Source organism: Drosophila tropicalis, unplaced genomic scaffold (genome assembly GCF_018151085.1).
Source record: "Drosophila tropicalis isolate 14030-0801.00 unplaced genomic scaffold, ASM1815108v1 contig_859, whole genome shotgun sequence".
NCBI classification, from domain to species: Eukaryota; Metazoa; Arthropoda; class Insecta; order Diptera; family Drosophilidae; genus Drosophila; species Drosophila tropicalis.
Genome location: NW_027173353.1, coordinates 6,615,909 through 6,632,525, shown reverse-complemented (window position 1 = coordinate 6,632,525; position 16,617 = coordinate 6,615,909). Strand labels below are relative to the sequence as shown.

The window sequence follows — 16,617 nt, the reverse complement described above, 5'->3', positions numbered from 1 at the left end:
TATCTTAGCTTAGAAGCGCAGACGACGCAGAATGTTGGCGGGCAGATAGGTGCTGCCGGGCGCGGCAGGGGGAACGTAAGAAGAGATGGGTGCCGTGGCCTCTGGCAGAGCAATGGATGGAGCAATGCGGGCTTCAGCGGGAGCAGGGGCAGCAACTGGGACTGGAGCGCTTGAGGCGAAGTTCAAGGAGCTGGCCACACCACCATCGTGGTTGGATGAACGTCCACCCAATTGATCGTATTGCGACTGAATGGCATTCTGTGCATTGGCAGCATCCTCGGGAGTGCGGTACTTGACGAAGTGAACCTCGGGCTTGTTGTTGTTGTTGTTGCGGATGGCATTCAGTTTGCTGGCCAAATCTCCGATATCAGCCTGCTTGTTGAGGACATAGATGGCGGTCTCCTGTTGGGCAGCCTGTTTAGCCAAAGCCAAAGCGGCATCCTCCAAGCCACGGTTCTCGGGTCCCTTGATGAAGACAACACGGAGAGCCTTGTTGAGTGCACTGGAAACCTTCTCAGAGGCAGCTGGATCGTAGAAGTCGCCCTCGTCAGCGGTGTAAGTGAAGAATTCCTTCTCAAGTTCAGGTTGGGCAGCAGCATAGTTGGGTGCATCGGCGGATGGAGCGGCAACTTGTCCGCCAAAGTCAGAGATGGGGCCTCCGAAAGAACCGCCTGACTGGGCAGGTCCCGCAGCGAAGGCTGGTGCATCATTACTGGCCGCTGCACCAGGTTGGAAGGAAAGTCCCGAACCGGAATGGGACACTGGCTGATAGTTGTAGCCCAGCTTGTCGGCGCTGGCCAAAGCCACAATGCTGAAGCACAATAAGGCGGAGAATCGAAGCATGTTGATTGAGTGGGGCGGATGGACAATGTGATGCTGATATCGAATGACTCTGGGTCTTTTATGCAGATGCAGATATCAATGTGGAGCATATAACGTTATGCAAATCACAGAGAATCATTGGTCTGTTGCAATCTAGTTCTGGTCTATGTCGACCATGTGTATTACCATTTTGAATTAAATATGCTGCATTTAGCCATAATTTTGCGTTATTCTTTTTCGCGCGATTTTGTTTCTTTTCTTAGTTTTTGTGGTTAGATGTCATAACCTTGATGAAATTGAAATTTCCATTTTTGACAAATCGTTCAAAATCAATAAAAATCTAACCATAATAAAAATCTGCTTATGGCCTGGCTAGATTCAACAAGCATCGTAAACCCAATTTAAGGCAATTTCCATTGGCCGGCAAACACTATCATCGGGATGAGAAGTGTCGCCCAAAATTGCTCGAAAAGCAAACAAAACGCTCGAAAAGCCGTTTCACATGCAAATGAGGCGCGCCTAGTCAAATTTTTGCTGCCAAAGAAAGAGAAAAAATAAATATTTTAACGATTCGCGAAATTATTATTGCCTTTTTTGAACGGCTTTGTTTTGTCGTATTGGCTTTTTGTATTGCTTTATGCAAATGTTGCGGGTGGACGCGGCCTTCCGCAGTCGCTCGACGCCGCGACGCCGGAAGTGCCCGCCGCCCCATCATCGATAAAAATAGACACCAGCACCAACATCAAATGATGTCCGATGGCATATACTGACGATCGCTAATTGACCCTTGAACTGCTCCGACGAGTCATCGGCAAATGAGATAATTTGATAATTGGGTACTTAATAAATTACTTGGCGCCACTAGTTTAGCGAATCGGAGTTTAACAGCATTCTAACAACTAATCAGTTCCCAGTGATAGAAACCAAAAGCCATAAAACTACAAACTCAACTCACCCAAACTCATTTGCATTCGTTTATCAATAAAGGTATGCAAAAATTTGCAGTCTTGCCAAGAGCAGCGTGACAAATCATAAAAATATAATAAAGAAACGATTTTAAGCATATTATTTATGCATTTTTAAAGCAAATTCAAATATATTAAATTTCAAACATTTCCATAATGCATTGGCCATCTTTTGTCTAACGCTTAGCGCTGCCCGAATTTGGCCAATTCGAAGAACTGAATCTTGCACTTATAAAAGTGAAGACTGCTGCGGAATAAGGCAGTAACAAATCATCCAATCATCAAATCACAATGCGTGCCTTTATCGTCCTTTGCTTCGTGGCTTTGGCCAGCGCCGACAAGCTGGGCTACAACTATCAGCCAGTGTCCCATTCCGGTTCGGGACTTTCCTTCCAACCCGGTGCAGCGGCCAGTAATGATGCACCAGCCTTCGCTGCGGGACCTGCCCAGTCAGGCGGTTCTTTTGGAGGCCCCATCTCTGACTTTGGCGGACAAGTTGCCGCTCCATCCGCCGATGCACCCAACTATGCCGCTGCCCAACCCGAACTAGAGAAGGAATTCTTCACTTACACCGCTGATGAGGGCGATTTCTACGATCCAGCTGCCTCTGAGAAGGTTTCCAGTGCTCTCAACAAGGCTCTGCGTGTTGTCTTCATCAAGGGACCCGAGAACCGTGGCTTGGAGGATGCCGCTTTGGCTTTGGCCAAACAGGCTGCCCAACAGGAGACCGCCATCTATGTCCTCAACAAGCAGGCTGATATCGGAGATTTGGCCAGCAAACTGAATGCCATCCGCAACAACAACAACAACAAGCCCGAGGTTCACTTCGTCAAGTACCGCACTCCTGAGGATGCTGCCAATGCACAGAATGCCATTCAGTCGCAATACGATCAATTGGGTGGACGTTCATCCAACCACGATGGTGGTGTGGCCAGCTCCTTGAACTTTGCTTCTCAGCCAGCTCCAGCCCAGCTTAACCATGAAGCTAGCGCTCCTGGTCCCAGCTACTTGCCTGCCAACATTTTCCGTCGTCTCCGTTATTAAGTTGTTGATTGGAAAACCTGTATTTGTTATTTAGTTTTCATGTTGTTTAATTAAATAAATCAAGATTCACTTATAATTTTTTCTATCTTCAAGTTTGGTTACCGCAAAATCGTGTTCCATGTCGTATTGAAATATCCAGAAGTTCAAAATTACTTTGACATCCTTAGAAAGACTTTGTCAATCAGAAATATAAAATAATATTTAATTGTCCTCAAATAGTTAAATCTGAAGTCCTCTTGAATCATATTTAATTGTTCCCCTAATTAAATGCCGCCTTCCCTTCTTCACCAAATGCAACATTGAAAATACAAGTTTTTCTTCAGGGGTAAATTAAGATTTCGATAGTTTTTCTTTAATGTTTTTCGATGGTTTTTTTTTTAACAATCGAAGTAAATTTTCTATGTATAACATAGAACATATACAAATGTCCATCTTAATAGTGTCTCCAAACAGTTTACAATTTTTGGACTAACTTCGTACCTTCAAATATGTATATATTTATATATGTATGTATATATGCCGAGTTTTTGCAAGTATTTGAGACGTTTCATTAAAAGTATTTAGACGTATTTGCAGTCCTCGGTAGATGAGTTGTCTAAATTGCCCAGTAATTTGGGCAACTGAACAACGAGGATCCGTGTTCGAATCCCAGGCTAGTGTATGGATAGTTTTCGTCTAAGCCGAAGGCCTTAGTTGCCAGTGCTTGTAAAACTATTAGGTTGATAGTTTACAACTATATATCCTATACTTATAATAATGATTTAGACGTTCTAAAACTTTTCTTGATTAAATTTTCTTTCTTGGGGAGAAATCTTCGTGTCCGTAACAAAACAAAATATTAAAACTTTAAAAGATGATTGACAAATAGCGAATTAGACCATTTTATTTAAAATTAGTTTTATATTTCTCAAAGAACTAAATTTGTGAAATTTTCCCATCATTTCTTTTTAAATCGGCCATCAATTTTTTTAAGAATGGAGCTCAAGTTTCTATTATAATGATGTGAAAAATATAAAATATTAATAATCAATAATATAAATTTCTTGTCCTTACTTAAATTTTACTGATACTTTGTTTAATTAACATAAAATAAACTTGAATGAAATTTAATCTTCGCCAAATATTCTTTTATCATCGGATGAGAGTAATTTTAACCTCTGGGGGAAAAAATGAAGGTTAATTCATTAATATCAATAGAGTCCACCCTCGACTCTTAGATAATCAAAATATTCGGTTTTAGAGAGTCAAGCTAGATGATTTGTAAAAAACCTATCAAAGGCACCGAAAAAGTATTTAGTATCTGAGACAAATTTAGGTTAAAGTTAATAAATTGCAAGTCTCTTTGAAAATCTAATAAATGTCATTTTAGTTTTAAAATTTATTTACACCAAATGGCAATGAATACGATACAGATAAGCTTTTATTATGGCTCACCGCGTATATGTTTAATATAATTATATCTTTTTTATAACTATTTAATATAATAAATTGCAATCTTTGGCCAAAGCCGCACATCCTCAGTCAATTAGCAGTACATATTTAAGATTAAATAACGAGCATTTTAAATGGGTGGGAGTCGAACCAGTTTTGCAAATTATTGTGCCATAAAATCAGTCCATTGACCTAGCTGAATATACGAAATGTTCTTCCGGCCAAGTTCATCTTCAACTCTGCACTTTAAACTGAATATCTTTGATTGGTCACATCTAATTTTGAATTCTGCTATTTCTTTAAGACTTAAATAGACAGAAAAGAAAAAAAAATCACAAAACTTTATAAATAGAATTATGTTTTGTTATCACGTAGGCGGAACTCCTGTTGTGGACCAATTATGGTCTGACTTTTATGATCGAGCGAGCATTTATGGCGTGTTCTTTTTACTTTTTCCATAAACCAGTTTCATGGTGCTGCAGTAATTTCCCACAACAAAACAAAACGAAAAAGAAAAAACCAAATTCCGAAATCTTTTAACGCCACCGACTGAACTGAAAGCGAACTTAATATGGGAACCGGTCCCCGGCGGTTCCCGTCTGCACTTGAGCTTTTTGGGGTTGATGTGTGCCGCAACTGGACAGATTTGGATAGTTTTGCATAATTATTTCATAAGCGCAACACTTTGCATAAAAAACTAGTTGGGAATCGATTTCGGCTATTGTTCTAGAGCCGTTCTAAGTAGGCTTGCGATGTATAAAAGGTGGGCCACGCAGCCTCAGGATTCAGTCTTGGCCTTCGCCTTTTCAGCATTCACACCAAAACTTCTTAGTTCACAATGCGTTTCCTTATCGCTCTCTGCCTAGTTGGCGCCGCATGCGCTCAATACAACTACGGAGCTGGAATTCTCAGCGGTTCAGCTTCCAACTCTATCCCCAGCGTGGCCTACGATGGACCCTCTTACCAAGGAGAAGCCAGCAACGTTGGCAGCTCATACGCTCCATCCGCCGAGTTGAACAAGGAATTCTACACATTTGAAGCTGACGAGAGCCAATTCGATGATCCATTGGCCGATCAGAAGATTGCCGGTTCCGTGAGCAAGGGACTGCGCGTTGTCTTCATCAAGGGACCCGAAAACCGTGGCTTGGAGAACGCTGCTTTGGCTTTGGCCAAACAGGCTGCCGAGCAGAAGACTGCCATCTATGTCCTGAACAAACAGACCGACATTGGAGATTTGGCCAACAAGCTGAATGCCGTCCGCAACAATGCCAACAACAAGCCCGAGGTGCACTTCGTCAAGTACCGCACTCCTGAGGATGCCGCCAACGCTCAGCGCGCCATTCAGGGTCAATATGACAACTTGGGCGGCACCAGCCAAAACATCAACGGTGGCGTTGCCAATGCCATCAACTTCGCTTCTCAAGCTCCAGTTGCCCCCGTTCATCGCGGCAGCAACTACTCTCCCCCAGGAGCTGTTAGCAACTCATACCTGCCCGCCAACATCCTGCGTCGCCTGCGCATCCGTTAAGAAACTATCACTACCTGTTGCCAATTTTTCGCCATTACTGGTGGACTGACCATTGTTTGTATCTTAAAAATTTATTCGATCGCCAATAAAAACGACAAAACGAATTATAACCAAAATATCAATCCGATCTTGTGTAATTTCGACTACGAGCTCCATTTCAATGTTTCTGGCCGCATTGTTTGCGATTGTTATTGCATTTTTATGCTCATGTTTTTCGATTTTTATCACTTTTCCTAATAATAACATTTATGCAAAGCTGAAATGCCAGCATCGGAGCTCCGACACAAAAGCCGAATGCTGCCTACTTTGTAGGCGGAAAAAACGTTTAGCGCCGTCAGCGCTTTGTCTTCATCGAGAAGCTGCGCTGACAGCCTCGAAGACAGATTTGTATAAATAATAACCGACACGGCTGAGATAGGCAGAAACACGACGTACTCAAAGCCAAGAGAACCTCTTCAGCAGAATTCAAGATGCGCGCCTTTATTGTAAGTAAACTAAATACTTTTTAAGTTCATCAAAAAGGACAAGCTAACGGATTACGCTTTTTGCAATCGCATAGGTTATGTGCCTGGTGGCAGTCGCCTGCGCCGATAAATTGGGATACAACTACCAGCCTGTGGGTCACTCCAGCTCAGGATTGTCTTTCGCTCCTGGCAGCGGCGGCAGCATTGGAGGTGGTAGCATTGGTGGACTAGAAGGTCTTTCTGGTGGCAGCATCGGTGGCGGCCTCGGCGGTGGCAGCATTGGAGGAGGATCACTAGGCGGTGGATCACTTGGAGGTGGTTCCATTGGTGGCGGTTCCATTGGCGGTGGCAGTCTTGGCGGTCTCGGTGGTATTTCCGGTGGAGATCTAAGTGCTCCAGTCGAATACAATGCCCCTGCCCCAACTGCTGAATTGGAAAAGGAATTCTTCACTTACACCGCCAACGAACAGGACTTCGATGAGCCTCAGGCTTTGGAGCGCGTTTCTAGTGCATTAAACAAGGCTCTGCGCGTTGTCTTCATCAAGGGACCCGAGAACCGTGGCTTGGAGAACGCTGCTCTGGCTTTGGCTAAACAGGCTGCCCAACAGGAGACCGCCATCTATGTCCTCAACAAGCAGGCTGATATCGGAGATTTGGCCAGCAAATTGAATGCCATCCGTAGCAACAACAACAACAAGCCCGAGGTTCACTTCGTCAAGTACCGCACTCCTGAGGATGCTGCCAATGCACAGAAGGCCATCCAATCTCAATACGACTCTCTGGGTGGTTCCTCTCAGGCCCATGATGGAGGTGTCGCCTCTGCCTTGAACTTTGCCTCTCAAGGAGCAGTGCGTCAACCTACCGCTCAGACTCCCGATAACTCTTACTTGCCCACCTCGATCTTCCGTCGTCGTTTGTAATAAGTGTCTTTCGTGACTTTGAATAACTATTGTGAAATTGTTATATGTTCAACTGATTGTTAAATAATTGTTATTAAATTTTCCTAAAATAAAAAAAGTTAAATAATTAAATTAATGAAAACTTAATTTGTGTGGTGACTTTTCCATGTCTTCATAAGTTTGACTCAAATCTTATGGCTAACTTCACGATAAACCGAAAACTGTTTGTGCGCTTTGGTTCCAACCTGTTCCTCATGAATATTTTGTTTTAAGAATTATTGATGGCTTAATACAATTCTCTGACGGTCGCGTTGATTGTGTAACAGTTTATGTTTTAATCTGCCCTTACAACATGAAAATTAAAGAAATATGTATAAATTTTTCCACAATATTTTGTTTACAAGGCGAATGCTGTATGTCGTCATTAAATTGGAATAGTCGGCTAATTAATTCAATCCAATTGGATAGTTAATACAGATAGACATCATGAAGAAATTCATGGCAAGCAGATAAGGGTATTCATGCAAACAAACGCCAATTAAGTCCTGTCTTGAAGTATCACTATTCTTCAAATAAATTTACCTTACAAGACACTTCATTTTATTAGTCTTTACACTTCAAAGAGATCCTCTACATTTATTTCAGAACTATGTACTCATATATGCCTTTTGAAACCAAAACCAATAATCAAGAAAATCTTGTTTATTTAACTGCTCTCTCTGTCTTGAAAATAAACACAATTGAAGTTCGACATTTTGGTCGGAATCAAACAATTACAAATGCAAGAGGACACTAATTCTAAAAAGATTTTAAATTTTGAAATAATTAGAAGAACTTAAATATAAACAAGAATTGACTTTGCATTAACTCTTGTATATTAAATAGATTCAATTAAGCTCATTAAAATGGTTTAAATGCCAGGATATAGAAACGAAATTGGGTTAGTTCTTTATGATTGTTTCAAGTCAGTCGCATGTAATTATTTTGTTTAATTTTATGTTATATTTAATTTCACAATCAAAGGAAAAATTATAATATTTACTTCAATGTACAACCCATTTATAGTATTTATGTTATGTCATGTCGATAAATCAAGTCCAAAGAGATCTGTCGACATCGTCTGGTCTTAGCAAATGTTCAAACGATTAGGGTCGACATATATGCCAATGTCCTACATAAAACAAGCGGAATAGCCTTGCCGAAGAATTTCCGAATGATATTTATTATATATAATACATAATTATGACCCATCTGCATGATATGCATATCAACTCATTTCAATGTGCTCACGACATATTAATTTTATAATTTAATATTAATTCTTGTAAAATTATTGAATAACAAACTCGAATATTTGAATAACCTAAAACAATCAGCCATCGAAGTCGCAGCGGTTGCCCATTGAAAGCCAACAAAAATTCCACATTGACCATAAAACCGAAGAGGCTAAAAGTTTTGTAGGCGGCAAAACACAGTGGCATCAAAGCGATTTCTATGCAAGCGACAGCGTCGCGGCGTCAGTTTTGTTTTTATCAGCCTCGAAGATGGATTTGTATAAATAATAAAGATCGCCCCGAGCAGAAGACAGAAGTAATTCATACCTCGAATCGAAAGAACCAAAGAACAAGCAGCTAAAAAATCAAAATGCGTGCATTCATAGTAAGTGTCCCATTCGATGGGAAGAATCAAGGAGCAAAAAGGATGTCCAGGTGTCTAACTCTTACACTCTCCCTTCTGTAGGTTATGTGCCTGGTGGCAGTTGCCTGCGCCGATAAATTGGGATACAACTACCAGCCTGTGGGTCACTCCAGCTCAGGATTGTCTTTCGCTCCTGGCAGCGGCGGCAGCATTGGAGGTGGTAGCATTGGCGGACTAGAAGGTCTGTCTGGTGGCAGCATTGGTGGCGGCCTCGGCGGTGGCAGCATTGGAGGAGGATCACTCGGAGGTGGATCACTTGGAGGTGGCAGCATTGGAGGAGGATCACTCGGCGGTGGCAGCCTTGGCGGTCTCGGTGGTATTTCCGGTGGAGATCTAGGTGCTCCAGTCGAATACAATGCCCCTGCCCCAACTGCTGAATTGGAAAAGGAATTCTTCACTTACACCGCCAACGAACAGGACTTTGACGAACCTCAGGCTTTGGAACGCGTTGCCGGCTCTGTGAACAAGGGACTGCGCGTTGTCTTCATCAAGGGACCCGAGAACCGTGGCTTGGAGAACGCTGCTTTGGCTTTGGCTAAACAGGCTGCCCAACAAGAGACCGCCATTTATGTCCTCAACAAGCAGGCTGATATCGGAGATTTGGCCAGCAAATTGAATGCCATACGTAGCAACAACAACAACAAGCCCGAGGTTCACTTCGTCAAGTACCGCACTCCTGAGGATGCTGCCAACGCACAGAAGGCCATCCAATCTCAATACGACTCTCTAGGTGGATCATCCCAATCTCACGATGGTGGTGTTGCCGCTGCCTTGAACTTTGCGTCTCAAGGAGCAGTGCGTCAGCCTACCGCTCAGACTCCCGATAACTCTTACTTGCCCACCTCGATCTTCCGTCGTCTGCGTTTCTAAATTCACATCTAGAATTGGGATTAAGATATGTTGATTGTTGATCGATGAATTGAATATTGTTGTTGACTAATGAATAATTACACCAATTAAATTGATATTATTATATTTTAAAAGAAAATTCAATCCAAATTAACTGACTCATTAGGCATAGAGAACGGAGATTGGGTGTAGTGTTTATGGGGCATCTCTGGTTGAGAAGATTTGTTTTAAGGTTTTTATTTATTGCATTCACCTTCACCTTGTTTGGTGCCACGAACAATGTCCCTCAAACACAGGTACAATCATTTGTTAAATAGATTTGGATTTGGATTAACATGCAGTCTCTTTCTCAATTTGTCGCTGAAACTTAAAGGTCTTTAGATCAGTTTCCGATATGATTAGCAAACGAATTGTCATGAATGAATGGATTCCCGCAAAAGTATATAAATTGTCTACACGATTAGATACACCCACTAGATGTGTCTAGAGGCATTAATCTTCGACTTCCAGTGAGTTAGCTTAACTAATTGGCTATCGATGACAGATGAAGGTTGTCGGAGTTCCGTTAAATGACCTGATTTTCATGGATATGACGGCGCCAACGTCGCGCCGTGTGTCACGTACAATTAGAAAGGAATCTCAAGTGCAACCCAAGACAGAAGACAGAAGATTTATGCCCAATCAAAACCTGATTAGTCGTAAAAACAAAAATCTAATCATTAATTTTATTAAGCTGACGATCACTTTTTTGTTGAAATCATTAACAAATAAGCGATTCTGTATTCATACATATATATTCAAAATATAACAAAAAAGTCAGTCAGCCAAATCGGGTTGCTTGAGTTAAGCTATGCTTTTTATGCATAAATTATAAGCCAATTATGGGTGAATCACGGCTAACCAATCACTGCTCGGAAAGCAAAGTCCGCGATCAATGCGGCGGCTCCATTGAAGATGCTGCTGCTCAAAACAATGTGTTAAATGTGTTAAGAGCGAAATTATGTTAACAGATTAGTAGCATTCCAACAGCCCGATGGCCAACGGACCAATAGCCATTCGCTATTCGGCATCGATGATCGGTAATCGGTGAGCGGTGTTCGCCATTCGCTGGCCGCTGGTCTTCCGTGCCGAGCAATAGCTAGCTGGAAGTGAAGTGCGACGGCTTAATTCGACCAGATAGACTGGTCTAATTTTAGCTGGCATCGCGTTGGCGGTATAAAAGCATTGCTAATGAGCAACTTGTTGTCATTCTAATAGAATCGTTTCACGGACAGAACTAACAGCAGGATGCGTGCTTTAATTGTTTTATGTTTGGTGGCAGCCGCCAGTGCTGGTCGCCTGGGTTATAATTACCAACAGGGTAGCACTAGCACGGGTGGTATTATCAGTGCTGGTGGTGGTGTTGGCGGCGGACGTGTAAGTGGATTGGGTGCACCAGTAAGCTACAATGCAGCCCCACAAGCTGAAATCCAGAAAGAATTCTATACCTTCTACGCCAACGAGGATGATTTCGATGATCCAGAAGCCCAGCGTAAGATTGCTGCCGCTGTCAAGAAGAGCGTGCGTGTCATTTTCATCAAGTCGCCGGAGAACCGTGGCTACGAGAATGCAGTCCTTGCTCTGGCGAAACAGGCAGCCGAGCAGCAAACTGCTATTTATGTTCTCCACAAGCAAACTGACATCAATGAACTGGCCAACAAGTTTAATGCCGTGCGACAGAATGCCAATAGCAAGCCTGAAGTTCACTTTGTCAAATACCGCACGCCCGAGGATGCTGTCAACGCCCAGAAGGCCATCCAGTCGCAATACGACAATCTCGGCGGCACCAGTCAGAACATTAATGGTGGCGTGGCCAATGCCCTCAATTTCGCCTCCCGTGGCCCAGCACCTGTGCGCGCCGGTCAACCACAGGTGCCCAACAGCGATTACCTGCCAGCTTCAATTATTCGTCGTCTGCGTCATCGCCGTTAGAAATATGCCATCGCTCAAAATGTTTGTTATCCGTTGAACTGTTTACGAATTGAAATAAAAAGACTTTGTTAATTATAATAATATCTATTTCAAATTCATTGTTTATTGGGGTAAAATCTATAGACTCCGTGTTTCATACGTCTGTGAAATCATTTCAATGATAGATATAGAAACTGTCTTCATTGTTTCATTCAATAGCAATGATCTCAAGTGTTCCCAACGCAAGTTGTTGTTAAGTTAAGTTATACTTGGTAAGCAGAGGTTATATTACATGTAGATTTATAAAACTAGTCTTAGAGTCATTGTTGAGATATCATTTTTAGGTTTTGGTTCCAAAGTACTCGCATCTATAAGCATATTTCAATAATAGTATAGTATACACAGTGTAATAGACTGTGATTAAACATGAGTTAACTAATAAAAGACATATGTAGATATGTTTTTATAGCAAGAAACTTGAGTAAGAGACTTTCTTAGGTCTTCTTTAAAAAAACTGAACATTTTTATGTTTGTCCCGTTTTCAACTTAATATAAGATGAGATTTTTCAAAATCAGCATTAACAAACAAACTACTAGATCAACTAAAAAAAGTGTCTAACATTACATATGTAAATATTTTTGATTCTTATCATCAACAATCTGAAAAGCTTACGAAAAATTCAAAATTACATTTCCTGTGATATTTATGAGCAAACTTTTCGGTTCTCCAAAGATATTAGAGTTTTTTTGTTTCAAAAGCAACAAACTTGAATAGATATTGATATTTCAAAGTAATTTGAACTAATTCTTTAAAATGTGTAAACGAAATGATATGTTTAAAATGTAAGAATTGAATTTATTTAAGCATTAGTCAACAAATAACTAGGATTTAGTTTCAGTCATGTGTCCATGGGTGATTCGAATCGATTGATGAGTATTATAGAAACCGCTTAAACACGACGGAAGATCGAAGTGGGCAGGTAGGAGTTGTCGGGCGACTTGGCGCTGACTGGACGGGGAGCAGCCTGAGAAGCGAAGTTGAGAACTGGAGCAACACCACCATTGTGGGCCTGAGAAGATCCACCCAGAGAGTCGTATTGCGATTGGATGGCCTTCTGTGCGTTGGCAGCATCCTCAGGAGTGCGGTACTTGACGAAGTGAACCTCGGGCTTGTTGTTGTTGTTGCTACGGATGGCATTCAGTTTGCTGGCCAAGTCTCCGATATCAGCCTGCTTGTTGAGGACATAGATGGCGGTCTCTTGTTGGGCAGCCTGTTTAGCCAAAGCCAGAGCAGCGTTCTCCAAGCCACGGTTCTCGGGTCCCTTGATGAAGACAACACGGAGAGCCTTGTTCAATGCACTTGAAACGCGCTCCAAAGCCTGAGGTTCGTCAAAGTCCTGTTCGTTGGCAGTGTAGGTGAAGAATTCCTTTTCCAATTCAGCAGCTGGGGCAGGGGCATTGTATTCGACTGGAGCACTTAGATCTCCACTGGATATACCACCGAGACCGCCAAGGCTGCCACCGCCAATGGAACCGCCACCAATGGAACCGCCTCCAATGGAACCACCTCCAAGTGATCCACCGCCGAGGGATCCTCCTCCAATGCTGCCACCGCCCAGGCCGCCTCCAATGCTGCCACCAGACAGACCTCCCAATCCACCGAGGCTGCCACCGCCGATGCTGCCACCTCCAATACTGCCGCCGCTGCCAGGAGCGAAAGACAATCCTGAGCTGGAGTGACCCACAGGCTGGTAGTTGTAGCCCAGCTTATCGGCGCAGGCAACGGCCACTAAACACATAACCTATACAGAAGATTTGAGGGTAAGTTCCGGTTCCATCCTTTCTGCTTAATCCTTGTACTTACAATGAATGCACGCATTTTGAATCCAATTTTAGTTCTTTGACTTCGACTATTCAGTAGTATCTGACGTTTGCATCACTAAAGGGTCCAATATTTATACAAAAACCAACAAACTGTGTCATCAAACTGCGCTCAAGTTTCGTGCAGAGCCAATGTGGCCACCGCAGCTGATGCTCTGTCGTTGTTGTTGTTGTTGTTGCTGGTTTCGCAGCTGCTGACAGTTCGAGGCATTTTGCAGCAACTTCTTTTGCTGCTTTTGTCTCTTCGAGAAAAAAATAATACCAAAAAAATGTTATCCACCTTCAAGTGACTCGCCAAGGCGATAAAACAATGGTCTAGTCTTCGTCGACATTAGCATCTCGTCGTCATCGTATTCGCCAGCATCTTCGTGAACGTATTGGATGAAACGCATTGCCATCTTGCCGCCCTATTCTTGCAAATGCTGCTGTCGGCATTATGCAAATTCCTTAGCCTCAGCCCTAGCCCAAGAGTCAACCATTGATGGTCACCTCGTAATTCGATAGACCAGCAGTTCGAGCACCAGCAACATCAACATCAGCCTCAGCCTCAGCATAAGTATCATTCAAAAGCAGGCTCCACAGCAATATGATCATGGAAACTTGTTTGGCAAAACTCACTATAAATGGTCATGTTTTCAATAAAAGAAATGATTTTCTTCATATTTTGTTTATGCTAAAACATTTGGCGGCTCATCTCAAACAAGTTCGAGATGAAACCGACTCGGTTTTTCTACACTTTTTAGTTTGTCTAACCGCATATTTCTAGCTGGGAATTCCCAAACGATTATGGAGTCCAGTTTAGTGTTTCTCTTGTCTCTGTTTTTTTTTTTTTTCTGAATTAAAATTCGTTGACGAAGGTTTTGGTTTTTTTTCTTCTTCTATTGTGAGGGGCAGGGAGACGATTAAAAATACTGTAAAAGATACATTTTGATGGAATGCGAGTGATGGCCATAAAATAAAAATACTCTTGAATCTATTTTCGCCAACCATTTTTTATTTTCGCCTAACCATTCATTCATCCAGCCCAAGCATCCATCCATCCATACATCCATCCATCTAACCTGCCAAAATAGAAGCCATAAAGTTAACAACCGTTGCGACCTTGAAGTTTTTTTTTGTTTACTGTTCAACACCTGAAGCTATACGACCGAAGTTGGTAATCAGCTGGCGCCAGGCGGCCATTTAATCTGATCAGCGATTATCACGTTTTTCATCATGCTTTATTGATATCATAAAAATTATTGTTTTTGCTTTTTTTCTGTTTGTGCCATGTTATAGATGGACGATATGAGAATGAAATGCCAGCGGAATTATTCAAAATTGATTCGATTTGCATAATTAAATGATTTTGGCAAAGAAATATTTAAGATCCATATTTAAGATAGATGAATCGATTTGCAAATCAATAGTAATAAATGCGAATCATAGTTATGACTAACATCATATTGATTGATATCATGGTTAAGTATAGAGCATGACTAACTAAATGGAGAAAACATCTCTAACTAACAATTTTCTTTAAGTACCCACGCCCAAGAGTCTACAGAATCTAATTAAGACCAAAAACAAGACAACATAAAAAGAAAAAAATTGAGAAAACAAACAAAAATAACAATTTGTCTTGTTTTTGTTTATGGGCCCCACCCAAACACACGCACACGCACACACACACAAACTGTTGCTGGACCAGCCTCTGCCCTGTCGCTGGTGGCAATGTCATATGCAAACTAAACAAATGTAAACATCATAAAACAAACCAGCTACAATTTCAAGGTCCCTTCAAAAACGCCACACGCACATAAAAGATGCACGCAGCAGCGACATAAAAGTCGGTAGAAGAGAAGAAAAACCACCAAATAGCGGTTGCGGAGTGGCCCTCCGCAATCCTCACAATTGATAAAATATAAAACCAAACTAAACCAAACGAAAAAGTGGTCGAACAACGTTGTCGCATCAATAAATAAACGAAATGCGGATCAGGCGAGCCATTTGGAGTCAACTTTTACAATTTTATGCAAATGCCCAATGGGGTTGACGATGGCACGGGACGGGTCAATCGATCTACTTATAAAATCTGTCATGTTTTATTTCCCACCATCCCATCCCTCTTATTCAATCCCACCGCATCACGACCAATGCAAGTTGTCCCAAACTCAACATGGCAACTCCCTAGATGCCAAATTGTAGATTTCATTAAGAATTAAACAATTTTTATACAATGAAATTGATGAACCGGGCGGAGCCGCTTTCATGTTCAAGAGAAGAAAAGAATTCTCTTTGTTTTCTTGCCAACTGTCGCCTCATCATAAATTGGAGCATTAGTGAATTCCTTAAATCATGGGTATTATCTAAAAAATTTGCAAATATCTGGCCGGTTCAACTAGTTTGTTTCTTTGCTTGCCTGTTTGCTTCTTTCCTTTCTTTTTGCAAGAAATGTTTGTTCGGCTGACTTTTAAGAACTTTTTACGAGCTGTGTCTGCTTCTTGTTATTCTAACAAAAAATATTTCCGCATGCCGCAGGCAAAATAAATGTTTAACAAAAAAGCTCAGCAAAAGCCGTAAAATTGTTGGCAAAATATATGCAAATTTATTAAATTTGATATGCATATAAATTATGGCAATTATTGTGAGGCAAAAAAAAAAAATAGAAACAAACGCAAAAAAAAAATAGAACTAAATATTTTAAAAAATCGAATTTTAATAACTTGTCTGCAGCGTTGATATAAATAAATAAATAAATCAAATTTATCCCAGTAAAATCAATTTATATGGCTAATTGTGTTAACGACCAAAGCGTTTTCATTCTCCACCTGTCAAATGCATGGAAGCATACTTTTTAGACAATTATATTATTATTAATTAAAAAGAGCAGCAAAAAAACATTTGAAATTGTTAGAACATTATGATGCTATCTGAAAAACTTTGGACAGTAATAAATATGATATTAAACTAAAACGGAGAGTTTAAGACAGAAATTTCTCTCTCAATCAGATGGGAATTTTGTAGTTGAAAAGAAACGAGGCAAACTATAAGCAGACCCAAAATCAATAAAATAAGCTATATGACAGGTCAATAGGTCATTCAAT

At 41.4% G+C, this 16,617-nt stretch overlaps 7 protein-coding genes across 10 annotated transcripts; 5 read left to right on the top strand and 2 right to left on the bottom strand.

Annotated features, from left to right (window-relative positions):
• Positions 1-9: 9 nt before the first annotated feature.
• On the bottom strand, positions 10-843 carry TwdlJ (TweedleJ). Its single transcript, XM_068297460.1, has one exon. The coding sequence runs from the start codon at positions 841-843 to the stop codon at positions 10-12; it is 834 nt and encodes a 277-aa protein (XP_068153561.1).
• A 1,235-nt stretch (positions 844-2,078) lies between these two features.
• LOC137582799 (uncharacterized) lies at positions 2,079-2,831 on the top strand. 3 transcript variants are annotated; one of them, XM_068297493.1, is made up of 2 exons: positions 2,079-2,187; positions 2,284-2,831. In XM_068297493.1, the coding sequence occupies exons 1-2, from the start codon at positions 2,079-2,081 to the stop codon at positions 2,829-2,831; spliced, it is 657 nt and encodes a 218-aa protein (XP_068153594.1). The 3 variants fall into 3 exon arrangements, with proteins under 3 accessions (XP_068153594.1, XP_068153593.1, XP_068153592.1); XM_068297492.1 differs by having other exon boundaries at positions 2,079-2,244; XM_068297491.1 differs by having other exon boundaries at positions 2,079-2,831.
• A 2,269-nt stretch (positions 2,832-5,100) lies between these two features.
• On the top strand, positions 5,101-5,790 carry TwdlO (TweedleO). Its single transcript, XM_068296709.1, has one exon. It carries the CDS (start codon positions 5,101-5,103, stop codon positions 5,788-5,790), a length of 690 nt encoding a protein of 229 aa, XP_068152810.1.
• Positions 5,791-6,233: 443 nt separating this feature from the next.
• LOC137582242 (uncharacterized) lies at positions 6,234-7,174 on the top strand. Of its 2 annotated transcripts, XM_068296706.1 has the most exons (3): positions 6,261-6,275; positions 6,350-6,509; positions 6,639-7,174. In XM_068296706.1, exons 1-3 carry the CDS (start codon positions 6,261-6,263, stop codon positions 7,172-7,174), a joined length of 711 nt encoding a protein of 236 aa, XP_068152807.1. The 2 variants fall into 2 exon arrangements, with proteins under 2 accessions (XP_068152808.1, XP_068152807.1); XM_068296707.1 differs by having other exon boundaries at positions 6,234-6,275; positions 6,350-7,174.
• A 1,599-nt stretch (positions 7,175-8,773) lies between these two features.
• Positions 8,774-9,721, top strand: LOC137582245 (uncharacterized). Its single transcript, XM_068296710.1, has 2 exons — positions 8,774-8,812; positions 8,894-9,721. The coding sequence occupies exons 1-2, from the start codon at positions 8,798-8,800 to the stop codon at positions 9,719-9,721; spliced, it is 843 nt and encodes a 280-aa protein (XP_068152811.1). The 5' UTR covers positions 8,774-8,797.
• A 1,266-nt stretch (positions 9,722-10,987) lies between these two features.
• On the top strand, positions 10,988-11,671 carry TwdlP (TweedleP). Its single transcript, XM_068296597.1, has one exon. It carries the CDS (start codon positions 10,988-10,990, stop codon positions 11,669-11,671), a length of 684 nt encoding a protein of 227 aa, XP_068152698.1.
• Positions 11,672-12,600: 929 nt separating this feature from the next.
• Positions 12,601-13,529, bottom strand: LOC137582707 (uncharacterized). Its single transcript, XM_068297348.1, has 2 exons — positions 13,515-13,529; positions 12,601-13,452 (listed from the first exon to the last, which is right to left on the bottom strand). The coding sequence occupies exons 1-2, from the start codon at positions 13,527-13,529 to the stop codon at positions 12,601-12,603; spliced, it is 867 nt and encodes a 288-aa protein (XP_068153449.1).
• Between the last annotated feature and the right edge of the window lie 3,088 nt (positions 13,530-16,617).